The sequence below is a fragment of the Pseudorasbora parva genome, chromosome 13 (assembly GCF_024679245.1).
Source record: "Pseudorasbora parva isolate DD20220531a chromosome 13, ASM2467924v1, whole genome shotgun sequence".
NCBI lineage: Eukaryota > Metazoa > Chordata > Actinopteri > Cypriniformes > Gobionidae > Pseudorasbora > Pseudorasbora parva.
In genome coordinates, this window is record NC_090184.1 from 35,503,787 (window position 1) to 35,525,930 (window position 22,144).

General features: G+C 37.0%; 1 protein-coding gene across 14 annotated transcripts in view; it reads right to left on the bottom strand.

The window, feature by feature from the left end:
• The window catches only part of LOC137039041 (voltage-dependent R-type calcium channel subunit alpha-1E), a 185,961-nt gene that overhangs the window by 5,345 nt on the left and 158,472 nt on the right, over positions 1 to 22,144 (bottom strand). For 7 of the 14 annotated variants that reach the window (XM_067414181.1, XM_067414186.1, XM_067414185.1 and 4 more), the window contains 23 exons: positions 20,405 to 20,516; positions 20,178 to 20,307; positions 17,447 to 17,506; positions 17,227 to 17,333; positions 16,865 to 16,876; positions 16,660 to 16,756; positions 15,406 to 15,566; positions 15,081 to 15,215; positions 14,435 to 14,636; positions 12,416 to 12,580; positions 10,477 to 10,590; positions 10,257 to 10,349; positions 8,634 to 8,744; positions 8,442 to 8,507; positions 8,194 to 8,285; positions 7,837 to 8,008; positions 7,106 to 7,233; positions 4,303 to 4,399; positions 3,480 to 3,585; positions 3,285 to 3,392; positions 2,972 to 3,072; positions 2,612 to 2,718; positions 1,615 to 1,738 (listed from right to left, as the gene is read on the bottom strand). In XM_067414181.1, the coding sequence (XP_067270282.1) occupies positions 1,615 to 1,738; positions 2,612 to 2,718; positions 2,972 to 3,072; positions 3,285 to 3,392; positions 3,480 to 3,585; positions 4,303 to 4,399; positions 7,106 to 7,233; positions 7,837 to 8,008; positions 8,194 to 8,285; positions 8,442 to 8,507; positions 8,634 to 8,744; positions 10,257 to 10,349; positions 10,477 to 10,590; positions 12,416 to 12,580; positions 14,435 to 14,636; positions 15,081 to 15,215; positions 15,406 to 15,566; positions 16,660 to 16,756; positions 16,865 to 16,876; positions 17,227 to 17,333; positions 17,447 to 17,506; positions 20,178 to 20,307; positions 20,405 to 20,516 (2,600 nt within the window). Of the gene's footprint in view, positions 1 to 1,614; positions 1,739 to 2,611; positions 2,719 to 2,971; positions 3,073 to 3,284; positions 3,393 to 3,479; positions 3,586 to 4,302; positions 4,400 to 5,705; positions 5,803 to 7,105; positions 7,234 to 7,836; positions 8,009 to 8,193; positions 8,286 to 8,441; positions 8,508 to 8,633; positions 8,745 to 10,256; positions 10,350 to 10,476; positions 10,591 to 12,415; positions 12,581 to 14,434; positions 14,637 to 15,080; positions 15,216 to 15,405; positions 15,567 to 16,659; positions 16,757 to 16,864; positions 16,877 to 17,226; positions 17,334 to 17,446; positions 17,507 to 20,177; positions 20,308 to 20,404; positions 20,517 to 22,144 lie in introns of all 14 variants that reach the window. The other 7 variants (XM_067414188.1, XM_067414180.1, XM_067414178.1 and 4 more) reach the window with 3 other exon arrangements.

Genomic DNA, 22,144 nt, shown 5'->3' on the forward strand with positions numbered 1-22,144 from the left:
AGCGAGGCAAAGAAAAAGCTTCCAGGAAAGAGAAGAAAATAAGAGCACAGATAAGAGCACAGAAAGACATCTAAACTTGTGTATAACTGATCACTGGTTATATAAGTGCTGGAAGTTATATTGACCTAGTCTCACCTTGAGAAACCACATCAATGCACCCTTCCGAACCTTAAAAAATCTCTCTAAAATTTCTTCCTTTACAAGGCCAGAAGGCAAATAATAAAGAGATGGCAATAAAGCTGCAAATGTGAAAAGAAAGTGCGTCAGGAAATGTACGAGTATCATGCAAACCAGAGAAGTGATGTCCATGCAGATGACTTCATGATAGATTAGACATCAGTCCAAACAGACGGCAAGTTTTCGAGTAACTCTATGGCCCATTTCCGTCACATAATGGAACAAAACATCATGCTTTATTAAATCATATTTATGACAAAAGTCTTATGACAACAAATTTAGACTTTTTGTCATAATTATGACTTTTTGGCCAGGTTTCACAAACAGGGCTAAGACTAAGACAGGATTAGGCCTTAGTTTAATCAGGGAATTTAAGTAGCTTTTTTAAAAATGTGCCCTAAAAAACTGGTGTGAGTCGAAACAATGGCAATGACATATTTCAAGATGTGTCACTGCAACTTCTATCAGTAAAAACAGCTCAAACATGCATCTTAGTCTAGGACTAGCTTAAGCCTTGTCTGTGAAACCGGAGGTTTATCTCATTAAGCATAAATTTGTATCTCATAATTTACCGAAGCATGATTTTTTCTTCTTATGCGAAGGAACTGATATGCCTTTTATATGCCTTTGAGAGTGTCAGCCACTCAATTAATGATTAAAAATAATTTACATATAGCGTAGTACATTATATATGTTGCTTCTAAAATGGTATGAAGAAAATATTTGCCGTAAACATTTTTATAATAGCTTATAAAACAAATCGCTTTCGAAAATCTGACAAACCATTGCCAGACAACTTAAAAACATTAGGAAAAGTGAAGAAAGTTGGAGTTTTATGACTTTTATCCCATGTCTATAAGCTTTGAGGCCATCTATAAACTAATGTTCTCCTAAAAGTTCACAAAATAAACTTTTAGCAAATATATTTAGCACATAACTGTCAATGAAAGTTTGAATTAGCAATTCAACAAGTCAGCCATTCTGCTTATACCACTGTTGTTGTATTTTTAGTTGTCTAAATAAGCATACATAGCTAGTATCAATTCTCAATTCACAGTCTCAATTACAATATTCAAAATAGATTTAAAATATTTTGTTCCATCTTTTTATTTCTAAAACTTTCACAAATGGATCAATGTGTTTGGCTGTGTGGTATTCATACCCTGTTACCTTTTGTAACTTTTATAACCTGAATTATTCATAAAACGTCATGAATTAAACACTGAGCGTGAGCATGAATTCACATACCGTTTGAGAATTTTAAATAGATAGTGAATTTAAATTGAATGCTGTTTCATTAAATAAAGTAGATATCAGGTATTCCAAGCACATTCTGTAGCTAAAACAATGAATAAAATCCAAGACATGTAAAGGCTTAATGTCAATATGTCTGAGATGAGATGCATTTGTTTGTGTATTTAGGATTTAGTCTCCTACCATGCTCTGGAGGTGATAGTGGTGTTGGTATTCCTCCCTCTCCTCCATGCTATCTTGAGGCAAGGGCTGCATGAAGAGATCTTGAGGGGAGATAGGACTCAGTGCCACAAACCCACCTCTGGTGCTGAAGAAATAACAGATAAACTTGTCAATTATGCTCATGTTGGCTTGCACCACAAATGTGTCCACAAATAAAAATAAACTTTTGGAAAGAGCTAAGCATGGTTTTGGGGGTTCAAAAATGAGTAAATAATAATAAAAAAAAGACAATTCAGTTCAATAGTGTATGTGACGTTGTTGGATAAAATCTAATAGATCAAGACCTTTTGCTTTTAATTTTAAGAGGGGGATATAAATATTTGATGCATTTTTTTATATGCTAGGTTAATTGTATGCATTGTACCAAATATTGCACCATATTGTTTATATACACAAAAATTAAAAGAACAAATAAAAGATCAGCAGATCAGGGTTATGTTAAACTAAAATCATAACCATAAAAAATCATTACTTGAAATAAAACAAACATTAACAGATCAAAAATATACTATATATATATACACACACGCACACGTTTGTTTTTGTGACATATGGGGACATTCCATAGGCGTAATTTATACCGTACAAACCATATTTTCTATCCCCCTACACTGCCCCTAGCTCTAAACCTACTCATCACAGGAAACATTCTGCATTTTTACTTTCTAAAAAAAAAACTCATCCTGTATGATTTATGAGCATTTTGAAAAGTGGGGACATGGCCAATGTCCTCATAAGTCACCCTCTCCTTGTAATACCTATGTCATTATACACATTTGTGTCCTGATATGTAACAAAAACATGCCCCCCCCCCCACACACACACACAGACACACACAGACACACACAGACACACACACACACACACACACACACACACACACACACACACACACACACACACACACACACACACACACACACACACACACACACAAACACACAACATGTACAATTACAGGGCAGATCCTGCACTGTGGGACAGGAACGGCAGAGCCTTGGCACTGCAGAGAATGTCCTGTGGTAGTGAGGATGCATCCATGCGTTGGAACATCGGTGCATGTTTCTGTAAGACAACATTAGACGGTCAGCACAATCTCCCCGGTGACACAGTGACCCAGTACCCCGCAAAACAGCACATCTTTCCAGCTTTAGAAAGCTCACATTTCTAATTGAAATATGAGGAAACCTTTTCAGAAGTCAATTCTATACTGCTAGATGACAAATGATTCAAAAGGCCTGAAGTAGTGAGTCAGCTGTTCTTTAGCTCTCAAGTTGCCAGTGCTAGTGCTGCAGGAGATAAAAAAATCAATCTCTACCTGTTCTTCAAGCTGTTGACGGAGCTTCTTAGCTTTGTTCTGCTTGTAGTAGTCCATGATCATCATAGCTGCATAGATCTTCCCAATAGTCATGTCACTGGCTGGGGAAAAAAAGTTGTGTTTATTGTAGAAAAGAAGATTTCAAATGCAGGGAGGAATTAACACTCATATTTAGAGGGGTCAGTGGGCCAATACTGGTACAACAAGCTGAAAATTCACAACCAAGGTGCATTATAATCATATTAAATAAAATAAGATGATGTTCAAGGATAAGGATATAAAAACCTGGCATACAGTTACTCATATCTCTCACCTTTGTTAATGGGTACAAGCAGATCAAGAGATTTCTGCGAGAGGTGTGGCCAGATGACACTGATTTCCTTCTGCAATTCTATGTCCATCTGACCCCTGTCCTCACCCCCTGTCACAGCATTGAACCATTAGAAACAAATGAACAGATATTATTGTGCAGATTTTTAAGGAACTGGAAATGATCAGTGATGCCAACCTCGAGCAATTTTAACGTCCAGTGCGGTGCGTATCAGGGCCATAAGAGTGGAGGTGAAATGGACAGACATGTCCTCATCCACTGGCATGTTCATCAGAACCAACCGCTGAGAGCAAGTCACCACCAGGACAAGAGACAAATTAAATACAAGAATTGCAAAACTGAAAAGTGAGTGTGTGTAAAATAGTCATCTAGGTTTAGTTATCGTATAACTTTTACAATTAACAAGATGTCACAACAGCACGCATTCATGCACACAGTTGAAACATATATTAGATAGAGACAGAAGAAATATATGCATAGAAACTGAAAAAAGTCTGAAGGATCACACTTTATGAATATGCCCTTTGCAATATGTCTTTAACACAGGAATAAGCGTCAGGGTTATGCCAGTGTTTTCAAGACATTAAGGTGACATATTCAAGTAAAGTATCATTGGTGGATGTACAGGGACTTTAAGGTAGGATGATTAAAAGACAAATACAAACAATAAAATCACTGATAGTCTATGAATAATACAAATATAGTTATATGTATTGCAATTATTTGACATACAGTGGCCCTAAAACATTAAAAATATCCTTGCACAAGATAAAAAACATAAACCTAAGAGTTATCTGCAATAAAATATACCAGAACTTAATTTTAACTAACCTGTGTCTCACAAATAATTGTCACTTGGTTCAATATGCTTTTACATAATACAAAAATATGTTTTACATAAAGTGTCCAAATACTTATTGTGGGCACTGTAATTACATCCTTTATCTTTAGCCTCTTGAAAACAAGCAGACTTAATTTAAATCGTAATACTGCAGACTACCTTATATGCCAACTTGGAGGGGCATTTCTTGCCCAGGCCAAGCGGTGGCGACATGCAGGTCAGCATCTCGTACATATCAGTGTAATGAATACGGCCACTGGGAGGGGGCAGTCACCAGGGGCAATGTGATGAAGAGGAGGAGGAGGAGGAGGAGGAAGAAGAAGAATTGGGCATTCCGAAGGAACGAGGGAGTAGAGGAAGTTTGGCGTGGAGGAAAAAAGGAAAAAACAGAAAAGATAGAGGAAGAAGGAACAGACAGGAAAGGGAAGGTCATTTTAATGTGTTTCATACTTAAGAAAAGAAAAACTGTCAAAAGGGAAACTGATTAAACAGAGGTGAGGCCAGGTGGAGTTTTCTATGCATTTCTGGCATAGAAGAGGCTATAGGAGAGAAAATATTAAAACAGCCAAAGATCTGATGAGTCAAGAAAGTGGATCTGAGGGTTTTGAAAAGGAAGCCCTGCTATTATAATACATAAACCCACAGCGGTTCACTTTGCTCAGTGTCAGAAATTAACAGGGACTCTGGGTAAAAATGCCAACAAAATGTATTATTCCTTGTCATGAATTTCTAAAGTACATTTTTTTAAAGCAGATGTATTTTGTGAAATTGAATTCATTATTCTGATTTTATTTATCCACTCTATCTATGTATCCACTCAGGTTAGATTTAATATTTTAAAAATAAACTAAATTCTAAAAGTAAATTCTATAAATAAATATAAAAAAGTAAAAAATACAATATACAATGCTCTCTATACACGCGCGTGTGTGATAAAATATACATATCAAATACTTATATATATATATATATATATACAGTATATATATATAAAAAAATTGTAATACCTCATTAGGTTAAAAAAAGACAGGTAGCAAATATTAGCCCTTAAAAATATAAAGTTAATTTCTGACACTGTGGTCGCTCAGGGGAGAGATGAGCATAATCCTCTCTTGATTTACAAACAGGTGAGGCAATGGCGAACATGAGGAGTCTGCTCTCCTCTAACCTAAAACCCACATTTATGGAATTATGTTCAATAAAAGCCTCAAATCCAATTCAGACACAGAGAGACTGAATCCCTACTGACATCCTTTGGCAGTGCTGGATATTATCTAATGGAGTTCACTGATGGATGGCTCTAAGTGTCATTAACTCCAGCAGTTATTCACACTTCAGGAGCGGGATGCAGGGCAAAGGGATGAGCTGTCTCTCTGTGCACTGAGCTCTTGTCTCTGCCAGTCTTTGACCCGGTGGAAAGTAGCTCTTGGAGTAAATCACGGGAACGAGAGGAGAGTGAGGGGTGGTAGCTAGCGAAGAAGTGGGGAATGATAAAAGGAGAGGAGGAGAGAGAGAGAGAGAGAGAGAGGCAGAGGGGTAGTTTTTTCGTGGTTGATCCAAACCTTGCATGCCACCCTGTAGGGACAATTCTTTCCAAAGCCCAGAGGAGGTGATATTGAGCGTACTACTTTGTACATCTCCTTATAGTGTAGTTTTCCACTGGAGAAGGAAATACTGTCCGTTAACGGTAAATAGACAATGTCAAGTTAAATGTAGTTGGAGTGGTAATTTTTCATGAAATATTCTTTAAAGGGGTCAAAACATACATTAGTTAATTTGACCAAAAGCCATCATAATATAGCTGTTCATGGCCGTTTTAAGCCATCTGACCCTAAGAATTAAACATGCCTTATTTGCTGCAGTAAAGCAAATGCTCAGAATGCAGAAAACTATTTCTGCAGCTTTGTGCCAGTAAATAAGATTCTGCAAACAGATTGTTTTCTTAGGGTGCGTTCACACTTGTAGTTCGATTAGTTTGGTTAGTTTGGCCCGGACCAAAAAACTAAAATATAGTCCTGGTCTGCTTAGCGTTCACACTGGCATTTTTAACAGTGAACCTAATGTTACCAAACCAAAGGCATAGGGAGACGCTCACAACCTGATTGGTCGGCTTATATGACGTAGGAGCTTGCTTACCGAACATTCAAAACAATGCTGTGTGCTGGATTAAACGCAATAATTTTAATGCGTTTACATATGCCATTATTTTTACCCACTGAGAACTCATGAAGAGCTCATAAAATGTTCAAAACATCCAAAACAGCACCAGGATTTGCTCTGTTGTATATAGAAAAGAGACAGCCCTCTCTTATGCAAAAGAGACGGCAGTTCCGTCGTCTGTACGAACTAATGGGCAACACAGGTCCTGAGAAGAACCAGTTTTTGGTTTGTTTACATGTCTTTGGTCCGTGTTGTGTTCATATATCAGTCGGACCGCACCAGAGTTCGTTTGGAAGCCGACCGAGACCCATTTTTAAGTGGTCTCGGTCCGCTTGTTTGGTGCACACCAGGATTCGGATGACAGCGTTCACATATGTTCAAATGAACCGCACTAACCGAGCAATCGCACCAGGGTTTGTTTTAATCGAACCAAACATGACAAGTGTGATGCACCCTTATACTGAACTCTTATCTCAAAATAGCAAATCTGAATCTGACATGACCCCTTTAAATTATCCTACAGGGTTTCAAATTAGTTTGAAGAGAGACAAAAAAAACATTACTGACAATCACAAATCAAACTATACAGTTAATTTAACAAATTACATTCATGCGGCATACTTGTATACAATGCAGCTGTAAATAAACATTTGTATTAGTTTATATATAATGTAATTTTATATATTGTTAAATTATATAATACAAATAATTTTGCAGAGTAAGAAACATTTCATGATGTCACTTTTTGTATATCTGTATTGCATGTGATCAACTGAAAAGAGTGGACAGTTGTATCTCTCACCATGCTGCGCGATCATACTCTCCCCAGATCCGTATGAACTCATCCAAGTGATGAGGACCCAGAATGGACGAGTCACGTGTCAGGTACTCAAAATTATCCATGATCACAGCCACAAACAGATTTAGCATCTGAAAGAGAAATAGAAATGTGGAAATGGAGACTGTGAAATACATAAAAAGTTACTAAGTGAGCTTAAAGGACCATTCACACCAAGGACAATAACTATAACAATAATAAAGATATAGTCCTAAATATATAAGAATAGCAATGTCCACACCACAACTATAACGCTAACAGAACGGAGAAATGCTATCACTGGAATCGCTTTCAGAAGGATTTTTTCCAGTTGATGAACAATAAAAAATATTAACAGCAAATCAGAAATTATTCCGCATTCGGCTTTAAAGAGCTCAAGCATATAAAGGGGCTGTGACGAGCAGTGTGAGCGAGAGTTGTGAGAGAGGGGCTGTGACAGGCCTGTGAGTGATTGGATAATGAGTGCCAGCTGCGCGTTACACCAGTCTAGGATCTCTCACAGAGTTTTATATATATACAGTATATATATATATATATATATATATATATATATATATATATATATATATATATAAATTCTGATAATTTGTTTAATTTTACAATCATGCAGTCTATATTTTATGTGCCAAAATTATGTGCCAATTTGGTGTGAAAAGGCCTTAAATGTGTGGGTTTTATGTGTCATTGTTTCTCACCAAAAAAGAACTGAAGAAGATGAAGGACACAAAGTAGAAGTATGCAAAGTCGGTACCACATTCTTTTTTTATCCCCTTTGTAGAGTTGTTTTGAATTGAGTTGTCCGTTTCACATTCCTTTTCTCCTAAACACGATAACATGATTTCCTGCCATGACTCACCTGTTGCACTCCTAAACACATACACACATATGTATATCATAGATTAAGACTCATTTATTCATCCCGAAGGGAACTCTGGTACATTGTATTGGTTTTATAGTGAAATAATTAATATATCATAAAATGTAGCACCTGTTTTAAACAACAAAAAGAAAGAACATTAAAACAGATGCAGAAATTTTAAACATAATCTTACCTGAACAACAGCATGAGTGCACCAAAGAATGTGTTAAAGTTATTGTGTGTGTTGATTTGGCTTTTTTCATTTAGCTTGATGTTGCCGAATACCTTTAATAAGATTACAAACACATAAGAGGTGTCTGTCACATTTTCAGGCTTAACAAAGTAAAGTAAGAGAAAAGGTGGCAAAGAAACAAAGGAAGACTATAGATGGGAGAATATAAAAATGGAGACAGACTGTCTGGGGACAAAGACAACCTTTACCTGCATGCCAATGATGGCATAAATGAAAAACAGCATGGCGATGAGCAAACAGACATATGGAAGAGCCTGCAAGACAAATCTCATGTTAAACTCACAGAAAACATTTTATAATAAGATAACAGTATTAAGAAGAAGAAGAAGAAGAAGAAGGGATTTCAATTTCATGCCACTGGAGTTAAAGACATGTCTGACCTTGAAGGACTGGACAAAAGTCCAGAGCAGAATACGGATGGTGTAGCCCTGACGCAGAAGTTTAATCAGCCGAGCTGCTCGGAATAGCTTAAGAAAGCCCATATTAAAAGGCTGAAAACCAATCAGAACAGAGAGGTGATGCTTATGCAAATAAATACTGGACACAAAATAGAATATGAAGGTCATTGCTCTTGGAAAGAAAAACTGACTACATAGCAATCAAAACACAAAGGAGCTTGTTCATGCAAATAAATACTGGCTAAAAAGCTATTAGAATACAGACATTATTGCTCATGCAAACAACTACTGCCTACAAATCAATCAGAATTAGAGCTGCAGGATTAACTGATAAAAAAATCGTGATCTCGATTCAAAATGACAACGATTTGGCTTTTTGATCACAGCGACCATTTAGGGCACCTGAAAGTCTGCACAAATGTTGATACATTTTAAACATTCGGTTAGTTATGGTTTGGTTTCACACTAGGGTTTGGTAGGGCACTAAAGAACTTTACATGGCATCCTTGCGTCCTGTCGTCATCATCTATGTGGGCTGCATCTTGACATTGATTTGTTTGTAAATGGACGCGGGTCTGAGGTCGGGGTGTTATCAATTCAGCAGGTAACTTTGACAAGAATGAATTATAAGACGCATATTGTTGCCACTATACTGTAAATATTATGCCATTACTACCTATAGTAGTAGCACCAACTATACTCAAGGCTAGTTCAAATTCGCCAAAAGAACATCCTCGTTGTGCAACATTTTATCGTCGCTGGCAGGAAAGGAGAAGAAGACTGCAAGCAATCTTGTGAGCCCTGGCACTTCCATTTGTGAAGAGACCAAGGTGAGTGGCAATTTGTTGGCAAACCGGCTATCTGTTTCAAAAGATGAGTTGTCACGGGTGATTTATAATTGTGTCCTTATTTTCTCCGTACATAGAAATAGAACAGCAACATTTAACATCTGAAATTAAATATTCATGACAGCCTACTGACATCTGTCGCGGGAACCACTGGAACTTCCTGTAAATGGTCTGAAAGTCTGAACCATACAGAAAATGCTTTCACACTAAAAACTTTTAGCTAGTTTTTAGCTATAAAACTAAAAACGTCTGAAAATCAGGACCAAACAAGGTAGTTGTGAAAGGGCCCTTAGATCTGCATTGGCGCTGCTGCTGAGCCAGAAAGAGCATTTGTCATGTATAAGCATAAAACAGCTTCACAAAGTCTTTACATTCACACAGTATTATTATTTCTGTCTTACAAAAATTCTGATTATCACAGAAGTAATGGGATAAAAGTTTACAGTTCAGATTTAAACACTGATGTCTACAGAAGCAAACAAAATAGAGTATTTCATCTTTTGAAAGTAACTTGACGCTTCAAATAAAGATTGTACTGATTACATCATTACACCTTTAAGTGGCGACACCTGACTGTCAAAAAATGTATTTGTCATTGATTCATTCATTCAGGAGATTTATTCAAAAACACTGATTCATCCTGTAATCAAACACGTGGAGAATTTAGGAGTAGGTCATTGAATTTTGTCTGCAAATTGTGATTCTCAGTTTATCCAGAATCGAGCAGCTCTAATCGGAAAATACACACATTTCTTACTTTTTCACTCTGCAATTTGTCAACCACAATTTCAGCGATGCTTCCTAGAACCGTGATGAAGTCAAATATATTCCATGTGTCTCTGAAATAATTCTGAAAGATATAAAGGTAACAATATATGTTTATGCATTTCAGTATATATATATATATATATATATATATATATATATATATATATATATATATAATGCATTGCATCACATTCCCAATTTTGGCTTACCATGATACCAAATGCCAGGATCTTGAGAACACATTCCACAGAGAAAATAACAGTGAACACAGTGTTGAGGTATTTTAGCACATCATCATAGCCTTCAGGACGAGGATCATGATGCTGATAAAGAGTACAAAAAAAAAAAAGAGACAAAAAAGATATTCTTGAATATTTAATTGTTTAAATCATCCAACACACCGGGTTTAAGGGGTTAATATATTAACAATGTAGAGACTACAATTTGTTAACTATGAATCAACTATAAACTTATAGTTTGCAAATCATTTTTAAGTATTTTATTATTGTATATTTATTGTAAAGTGTTACCCCTATATTTTATTAATATACAAACCGACTCCAAAAAAGAGAAAATGCCTGCACTTGGATCATGTTTAGATATGGCTTCTTTTTGACCTATAGACTTTTAGCCGGAAACGGTGAATGGCAACGGTGGATTGTGTTCACTGACAAGTATTCCATAGCCCATGTTGTGATTTCCATTACAGTAGCATTCCTGTATTTGATGCAGTGTCGTCTAAGGGCAGAAGATCACGGGCATCCAGTATGGTTTACCGGCCTTGACCCTTATGCACAGGATTCCTTTTTTATTCAATGTGTACAGTGTCCCAACTATTTTGGAATCGGGTTTGTATAATTATTATATATTATTTATTTATTTAGCCTACAATAACACAGTATATTAAAGGTCACCTATTATGCAAACTGTTTTACAAGGAGTTTGGATATAAATGTGTGTTGACAGTGTGTGAACACAACCACCCTACAATGATTAAAATCCCCCCACTCCTTATTTTTGAATCATTTAAACCAAAAGTCTCATTATACAAGCCGTTTTGATTTTCTGAAGAATGTGATGCCACATTCCTCATGACCCACCCACGGCCGCTGACAGACAGCCCTGCATTACCGTAGTTTCCGAAAACAACAGATCAATCAGAATAGAGGCTCATGAATAGTAATTAGACAGGCCCAAATTGTCCTGTTCTTATCAGTGCTCCTGAGAAAGGAGCTGTAAAAATAGATTCCGATGGTTTGTGGTACTTATCCCACAAATATATATTCTTAAGTACATAAACGTCTAAAATAAAACTCTAGAAAGGTGTACAATATGGGATCCTTTATATGTATGATAGGGCTATTTATTAATAATATTAATATAATAATAATAAAAAAGTTATCCATTGATGCAGAATCATTCACTTAACTTTTTACAGAAAGTGTCATTTTACACACATTCAGATCTGGAGCCGTTCTGGTATGGGACACCCACATTTCACAATCTAATTAAAACCTGTGGAATGCGAATATTCCAATAAAGCACTTTGAAAATTGTAACTGAAAACTGAATGAAAGAGACTAGGAGAAAGGAAGCTTTTCAAACTTCTGTACAATATCTTAAAATCTATCACATATACAGAACTACTGCAGACATGATGACTAGTGGAGGCCCACCTCAGACTCCAGGTGAAATTACTCACGGGAGATGTCAGGCTAAAGCTAATGGGGAAAAGTATATATAATAAATAGTAGCTGGTGCTTCAGATCAATATTTAATAAGCTGTGACTCATGACACTGTCTGGTTTTCAAGCAGTATCACAGATACTCACAGGTCACCAGAAGGGGCTGAAAAACAGCTAAATCAACCTAATTTATTTTGACAAATACACAGACTGAGCGAGACAGCTACAGTATTACCCCTGCAATACTTACAGGCTTAAAATAAATGCACATTTAAATTCTTACCAAAGCTAGAGTAATGTCTCCTTCCATCTCTAATAATGTACAGTTACTTTAGCGTGATCAGAACTTAACACAATGTCAAGGGAAACTATTTTTTTCAACAAATAAATAAATATATTCTGAGTTTAAATGATTTGATTTTGATTAAAGAAAAGATCACAGTGCAGTGACATCCCTCCTTACCTTCATCATGAGAACAATGGTGTTAAGGGCGATCATTGTCAGCACAGTGTACTCAAATAAGGGCGACACCACAAAGTGCCACAGCCGGTACTGTAAGGTATGTTTGTTCTGGGGCATGTAGCGAGTCAAAGGTTTGGCACTGATGGCAAAGTCGATACAAGCCCTCTAAGAGAAAAATATACAGCAAGGCACACATTTAAAATTAACTTCACATAAGATTAGCATGTGCTTGTCAGGAAGTAAAAACATGTTGCCAGTACATCTGTTTATTATTCAATTAAGTTACAATGACTGAGAAAAGAGTAAATGTGACTTTATTTATGGCTAAGGACATGATGGTCAAAAACAGACTAAAATGCCATAAAATGTACATGCCAAATACTGAAGGAATTTATAAACAAACTATTTACTTTCAAAGTAACTGTCAAAGTTCAACAAGGAGAGGAGCTCGCACACATATTTTGCTGTTTTTGGACAATGTTGCATTTATAATATGATTTTTTGAAAAGTTTTTATGTATTTATTTTTATTGTATAGGATTTTTGCATAATTCTTACCGGTATATATTTTAATGGCATTTTTTCTATGTAGTCTGGTATATTTACATACATGAATGTTAGTGTACACATTTTATGATACTAATGTATATGTACTACTATCATTTTTGAGTTTACGTTATTAAATTAAATACTGTATTTTTTTATATATATAAATATAACAAGTGTGCTATGTTCTATTATGACACAAATCACAATGTAAATCAAAAAAACATTTAGTCTATGTATTGTTTTGACACTGCTGTTTGCCTACTTCTTTTTGAAAATACTAATAGGAAATAAAAGATATCAAAGAAAGGTAGTTTAAAAGTAGAATTATCAAGAGGTTGCTATGAATGATGATACACATTCCAGCAGCTACATTAGCTTTGTGTTGATAATATACCGATCAGGCATAACATTATGACCTAATATTGTGTTGTTTCCACTTATGCTGCCAAAACAGCCCTGTCCCATCGAGGCATGTACTCTACTAGACCACTGAAGGTGTGCTGTTGTATATGGCACCAAGAAGTTAGCAGCAGATCCTTTAAGTCCTGTAAATTGCAAGGTGGGATCTCCATGGATTAGATTTGTTTGTTCAGCACATCCTATAGATGTTCTATTGGTTCGAGATCTAGGGAATTTGGAGGCCATGACAACATCTCAAACTCAATGTGTTCCTGAAACCATTCCTGAAATTTTTGCTTTGTAGCAGGACACATTATCCTGCTGAAAGAGGCCACAGCCACCAGGGAATACCGTTTCCATGAAAGGGTGTACATGGTCTGCAACAATGCTTAGGTAGGTGGTAAGTGTCAAAGTAACATCATGGATGGCAGGACACAAGGTTTCCCAGCAGAACATTGCCCAAAGCATCACACTGCCTTCTTCCCATAGTGCACCCTGGTGCTATGTGTTCCCCAGGTAAGTGACGCATCTGCACCCGGCCATCAACGTGATGTAAATCAGACCAGACCACCTTCTTCCATTGCTCCATGGTCCAGTTCTGAGGCTCACATGCCCACTGTTGGCACTTTCTGTGGTGGACAGGGCCCAGCATGGGCACCCTGACTGGTCTGCGGCTATGCAGCCCCATACACAACAAACTGGAATACACTGTGTATTCTGACACCTTAATATCACCAGCCACCAACTAACAGGTGCCGTGATGAAGAGAGTGTTATTCACTTCATCTGTTATGATGTTATACCTGATCGGTGTATATACAGGCACAAATATTTTGATTTCAAAATAATGGCTTGAAATTGGAGTATTTGTCATTCAAAAGGTCCTTTGAGACTGTTGAAGTGAAAGAATCGAAAATGTTTCTTCTATAAAAGACTCACAATGTACAAGTGGCAGCACTTTGATGAATATCCACAGTGAATCACATAAGTGCAGAGGACTTTTCTTTTATATGTTCTTTAAAATACAATCATATTGCTTCAAGTGTGTGCAATTGCTTCAGATGCTCAGTCACCTCGTTTTTCTCCAGACTGCACTCCTCCATCATTTTGTCGCCCTGCTCTTGGAAAGTAATGATGATGAGGGCTACGAATATGTTGACGAAGAAGAAGGGGAACACCACAAAATAAATGACATAGAAGATGGACATCTCCATCCTGTTCCCCTGACTGGGACCCCGGTCCTCCTCGGTCACATCCACAGAGTGTTGCAGAACTCTACAATGCCAAAACAAGAGTGTTTACAGTAAGATCTATATGCATTTATCTATGTGTTTTATTCCAAATGAAACTGAGGTTACACTGCTAGGATACCTGTGTGAACTTGAGGGGCTTAAAGGTGCTGCATTTGTAAAAAAAAATCAGGTTTTTTAGCAATGTGTTAAAAGTGTTAAGCTGAAATGTCTGTGAATGGCTTTTTGTTCAAGGGCATTGTTATGGTCTAATTCACTCTGGCAGAGGTTAGCAAGACGGCTGAAATCACTTAAATATATAGCAAATAATTCCAAATACGTTTGTTGTCTAAATTTCCCCTAGAAAGTTACTGAATATGCAAATATCAGCACAGATTTTAGAAAGGTGTTAAGGAGAATGTTCATCTTCTTAGGGTGTTAATAAGTTTGTAAAATGATACAGTGTGAAAATACTAAAGTTGGCTCTTACTGCGGCCACCCTTCCCCAGTGGATACCGTGAAGAGAGTCAACAGGGCCCAGATGACGTTATCATAATGGAAATCATGTCTTTTCCACTCTCGTTTCTCCTTTTTCTTGTCTTTGTCATAGTCAATGTAGTAACCCCTATAGAACATTAAGGAAAAACATTTTCCACATCATTGGCATAGATTTTATTTTCATAAAATGTCATCCTTCTATTCATAGCACCATTGACATTTTCTAAAGTCTTTTTACCGTTGAATAATGTCTGAGCTGCTTAAATAAATTTTAGCATTATATTTAAAATGTATATTGCAGCTGTAATGGTACCTACTTGCACTCATTTTCTGTGTCCTTGGAACTGTCTGTACAGTAGTAAAATTTCCCTTTGAAAAGCTGCACGGCAATGACAGCAAATATGAACATAAAGAGCTTGTAGACAATGAGGATGTTGAAGACATTCTTTAGCGACGTGACCACACAGTCAAACACGGCCTAAAAGTCAATAAGAGACAGATAATAACAATCAATTTTTTATAGTCTATTTAAAATTATTTGTATTTTAACTTAAAATGTTGGGTTGACCATTGAGCTACATTATTTCTGTAATGACCACTGTTGGTAAATTCCCACCACTGCTTACCAGGAGCAACCCACAAGCCTTGCCGTTTCAGAATTACTCTGACCCAGTCACCTTGCCATAAAAATTAGTTTAGATTGGTCTGTGAATAGAGAGGAAATCGGCCAAAGCAGGTTGGATGAGCGGTACCTCATGGAGTCCCACTCTAATGAACCTTCTCCGCCCTGATCTCCATGAGTTTGCGAGATTGTGGGACAAACTATTCTTGGTACGTTCACTGCCTTTATTGAAACAGTTGGATGCAGCTATGCAGAGATGCCCTGGGTCGAAGACACGCTTGTGAGCTATCCCGTGCCCATTACGGCTACCTCGTGGAATGCTACAAGCTTGCCATCAAAACCATGCCAAATGGCTAATGGCTGTGGGTCCGGGTGGCAGTCTTCTAGTCTGCCCTGCCTTATTGGTGGCAAACGCAGTGAGGCTTTGATTTACCTAATCAGTTCTATCCCTGGGTCATATAGTTATATTGAACTGTGGACATTGTTTCATGCTGGAGGAAAACAAGACAATGCATCAGTGTTGCCATCCTTCTGGCATGCCTTTACGTTTTCCTTCTGACAACTGAAGCTGATAACATTCTTTCTATGTGCCTTTATATACTCTGCCAGCGCGCATGTGACGTCACTTGACTGCAGTAGCCAATGCCAATCGAATCTTGTTGCACACGTGCTTCACACACCGGTTCACAAGGTGCGTTCGTATAGCATTAACTCTATGACGCACGCAGTGTCTCTTCTCAGGGAACATATTACTAACCAATGTTCAAAGAAGTTGTGCTGAATCATATTTTTGTGCAAACCATGATACAAAAAGTTCAACAGAACTATTTAATGCATCCTTGCAGAATAAAATATTTTTCAATTCTTTAAGGAAAAAAAAATCAAACAAACAAACTAATTTTGAATGGTAACTTCTGAACATTAAAGTATTAATTTCATGTTCAAATACCTTGAGTTTGGGAAGTCTTTTAATAGTCTTGAGAGGCCTCAACACTCGGAGCACACGCAGTGATTTGATGGTTTTAATGTCTCTTCCTGTGTTACTCCTGCATAGCATTCAAAAATATATTACTAAACAATAAAAAATGCCCTATTTTCATGTACTACTACAAACACACATGTTATTATATGGCACAAAATCAGAGTGTTTTTACCCCATCACATTCCTGAGAGATGCCGTGAGCCACAATCCACAAGAAGAACAACAGAGAAACAAATGAGAAACAGACAGGCATTCTGAACCAGAGAGTTTCTCAATGAACACAGAAATGCTTTACACTCACAACAGAGAAAAGAGAGCATCCACTAAACATCAATATGTGTCAAGAATTTTGGAACGTTTGAATGCTTTTCCTAACATAACTCATGGAGTTATCACATGGCATTAATGGCATTTGAAAATGAATAACAAAAAAACTGAGCAATGCAGCTAGACAGCTTAATCAACATTTCAGATTCACCAACAGAAAATGTTATTACACTTGTTATTTCTCATGTTTGGATCAATCTGACTCACGTGAGAGCAAAGGCCACCAGAGCTCCCACCACAACTATGAAATCCAGAATGTTCCACAAGTCACGAAAATAGGAGCCATCATGTAACAGCAAACCTTGGTCAATCATCTGAGAAAAATATACACAGCATATTTATATAATACATTATATATAGCTTAATTTTGCAAACAGAGTCTTTATACAGGAACATCAAGGAACCCCAGAATGATCCAGAAACTCACCTTGATTATCATTTCAAACGTGAAGACGCCAGTGAATACATAATCAAAATATCGCAGCACCTATTGAATACAAAAAAAAAAAAAAATTCCACAAAGGATTACAATGTTGGCTTTAGCAAAAACGCAAAGTGAGGCTACAGCATGCATGAGACTTGACTTCAGCATTGTTTGTCAGTGATTATGTTTACATGTGCACAAATAGTGCTATTATTTCTTATAATCAGAGAGTAATGGGTCCTGCACACTGTGCGATTTTTCAAAATCCTTTGCGAATGTCCCTTGTCAGACTGTACGAACATGATCGCCATGTCACACTGTAAGATCTCAGTTGACATTAATGTCAGACTAAACGATAGTGAAGGACTAAAAACGGACGCGCGCAAGAAAACTCACCCGGAGTTTTATATCATCAATGAATGACGCGTTGGGTGACAGTGAGCTGCATTACACGCGGGACTGAAATGCTGGCTACAAAGAAATCTCTAGCTCTCGTTTTGGTCATAGTTTGTCTTGAAAAACGGAGATATTTGACTGTCGTCGTAGGAGAAGTCACACTGCAGGACTGCATTGTGCCAAATCTTCTGACACTGCCAGAATTTCGTCTGAGGTAAAATTTAATTGCAGTGCTCATTAATCGGCGGCCGGTGAACATGTCAAACTAACGACCAAAGACATCAGATTTTAGCCTAGGATCTGAGGAATCTTTTAGGATTTGCTAAATTTGTCTCAGACGGCCAAATCGTGGCCAAAATCGCACAGTGTGCACCCGGCTTAAGTTCTTTATAGCAGTAAGATGTTTACATGACATGAGCAGAACTCCACTCCAGTTTGCATGCAATTTTCATTATTATTTATTTGCTAATAAGTTTGGTTATATCACACTCAGATATGCATGCAGTATGCATGTAACCGGATATTTTTAAATCTATTTACATTCAATTCAAAATACATTTTTATGGATGTACTAGATATTTTTTGCCGCCATTATGAACATCGCAATTGCGGGTTTGCATGCTGCCATGACTTTTTCGCACTGTCTGGGTGAATACAGAGCAGAGTCTGCGTAGTGAGTTGGGTTGACAGAGTTTAGCGATTTGGAGAAGAGTTCATTCATGAATTTACCGGTATATGAACAACACACGGTATCCGGGTAGAAATGCACTTTAGCCAGAGCGGTAATTACGCGATTAAGGTGTTGACAAGCCTGTTTATTGGGATTAAAATTGGCGAACTGCATATATTTTAATGCAAAATAAAGTTACTTATTTGATCGAAGCATTGCATTTACATGTGGTAAAGTTTTTTAACTAAATATTGCCAAAATTCCATAAAAATCGCATTATGAGGGTGCATGTAAAAGCACTCAAAGTCTGCTAAATTTGATGAAACCAGAATGATGGATCTACTATATACATCACAGCAGTGACAGCATTCTCACTGGATAGATTTAAATCCTAGTGTGCGTTTCTGAGAGAGAAAGAGTCTTCTTCAGCTCTTCTCTACATCTAGAGCATAGTTTACGTCATTTGTTTACATACACGCAAGATCTCATCAACTATTACTGGAAGAGCCTTAGCATGTAATTAGTTTTGGCTTCATACAGCTGGTGCGCTTTCACAAGGGAAATTTAAAACCGGCAGCAAAAATCTAATTTCTATTAGCTAGCAATGCCAAACACCTCATGACCCACGGGGAACAATATCATCAGGACCAAAGAAACTCAAACAGGTCTACTGATGTAATTTTATTGCCAAAAAGGAAAAATAAATTATTTTATTTTTTTGTTCACAATAAGAAACAGATTGTATTTGTAATGATACTGGTACCTAAAACATGTTTTATGAGCCTTTTTAATCACCATCTTTTTTAAATCCTCATCAGTATTTTAGATTATATTTAATGCATTATGGAAAGAGAATATTTCAGGTGTTGTGCCAGATCAGCATTTACTTTTATGGTGATATACATTTTTAAAACTACCCAAAAATATTTCACATAGGCTCTCAATTAAAAGGAGGTCATGAAACTTACACGCATAATATGTATTATAAAATAATTAGAAAGCAAAGAGCAAACCTTGAGCAAAACATGTTTTTATTGGGCGGTAAATAATGCCGCAAATAAAAGTAATTTAATGAGCGCAAACCTTTGTTAATCACATTGCATGATTCATTTAAATACTCTCAACCCCAAAAAAGTTGCATCGGAAAGGGAAACTCCTACAAATGCATATGCAATAAGGTCAGCTGCAAAAAAGAATGGTGTCCATGCCTTTTCAGCGCTAATTTTTTACTGTGTGTCTTTAGTAAATCCTGACTGTAGTTTTTTAAGAGTGTTTGCATTGGTGCAAGCTGTTAGTAAATCTGACCCTAAGAGTACAGCTTGTCACAATGCATGTCAGTTATCCAAAAATATTAACATCAATTACAGCTTTCAGAGTGACACTGAGATGAACATAAAAGTATTGATAGAAGACCATAAGTTTGTTTTATTTTATATTCATATAATTATCCAATATCTACCCTTTAGTAATGCAATTATGAATGAAATAGGTGGATTAACTGAGGTAGATACACTCAGTATTGTTTGTAGGCATAAAAGAAATAAAATATTAATGCAATTCATCTTCAGACCACTTTAAAATAGTAGCAAAACTATTTACATATTATTATTGTATACAGAATTTGTGTAAAATAGAGACAGGGTGGTGGAGGGGTTTTCTTATTCTTACTTTGTTCCTGTCCGAATTAGTGTTGACGGGGTCTTCGGCAGCCAAGGCAATACTGCTGGCAGTGATCACAAGAAGGATTGACATCTCGAAATAACGAAGATTGACAATATAGTGGCAGGCCCTGCGGACCCTGTGAAAGAGATGAGGAATAGTGGGAGAGAGATGAAGCAAAAACATATTCATAAAATATAGAATACAGCTGTGGCTCCACAATCATCCAGCCTTACGGGTTGTTAGGTTTGAAGATGAACATGCTGACAGGTGGAGGGGCTTTGGGCGCATCTGGGGTTTCCTCTTCTTCTTTCTCTGGCTTTGAGGCCTCCATGTCTTTATTATTACCTAAAAAAATCATTGTATAGATTAGAAAACAGGTGATTTTCCATTATGGATTTTTGTTTTGTTTATTTCAACTCAGTAAAAGAATAGAGCTGGGAGCTTTTTGCACAAAATAACAGCATATAAATATAGATATCATAGTTATAGTATAAATATTATAGATATTATATAGATACAATTAATATAATAGTATTTTATAATATTATATTATATAAATATTATAGATTTATTAAACTCAATCAGCAATTTAGAGACATTGTCCCTTTCGAGTCATAGAAATACAAGGGATGAAGCCAAAAAACTAATAAACAGCATAGCTTCCGTTTTGCCAGGTCACGTTAGTCAAGCTCGCATCAGCTGATCATGTCTACCTATATGACATCTATCACAGTATACATATATTTAGCTCATTCAGTACTATCTGCATCTATCGCGTTTCTACCGAGCTCATTTACCCTCCTCTATCCCCAGCTATTCCTCTTGTCCAGTCAGGATTTGGTTTCCTAATTCCCCTTGAATCAGACCAAATTCCTGAATTATTTTGTACATTTATTATCAACATGAATGATATCTTTAATACATTATGTTGGTTTTGTTCTGTTTACCCTAAGGGGGGTTATTGCTGGACAGTTAGATGAGGGAGACATACAAACTGTGCAGGGCTGGTGGTACTCCAAGACAGGTTTGAGAACCACTGACCTAAAGTAATCATTTTCTGCATGACTTTACACATCATTCTGGAGGACTTGTGGCCCACTCTTCTTTACAAAGTTGCTTCAGTTTATTGGGGTTTGTGGGCATTTGTTTATGCACAGCTCTTGCCACAGCATTTCAGTCAGGATGAGGTCTGGATTTTGACTGGGCCACAGCATCACCTCCATCCTTTTATTTTTCATACATTCTGTTGTAGATTTGCTGGGGATTTTCGGATCATTGTCCAGTTGCATGACCCAGTTTGGGCCAAGCTTTAGCTGTCGCACTGTTGGCTTCACATTTGACTCTAGAATACTTTGGTATACAGAGGAGTTTATGGTCGACTCAATGACTGTGAGGTGCCCAGGTCTTGTAGCTACAAAACAAGTCCAAAATCATCATCAGTCCACCAGCATGCTTGACTTTTGGTATGAGGTGTTTGTGCTGATCTGCTCTTTTGGCTTGGCACTGTGAATTGTGGCCAAACCTCTCCCTGTCTTTTTCTAATTATACTGTCATTAACTTTAACATTTAACATGTTAACTGCAGCCTGTAGAGTCTGAGGTGTAGTTCTAAAAAGAGACACAGTTCACAGATCAAACTCTAACACAGTTTGATCTTAGGGTGAATTTGCTGGGATGTCCACTCATGGGAAGACTAGTTTGAATGTCTTCCACTTGTGAATAATCTTCCTCACTGTAGAATGAAGGACTTCAAATACTTTGGATTTGGACTAGTAACCCTTCATAGATTGATAGCAGCAACAATTGCTTTTCTAAGATCACTGCAGATGTCTTTACTCCTTGGCATTGTGTTAACAACACCTGAATGATCCAGACCAGCAAACTGCCAGAACTTCAGCTTTTATAGAGGTGTTCACAATTGTTAGTGATCAGTTAATCAAAGGCATGTGATTAGCAATGCTTGACTGTTACTTA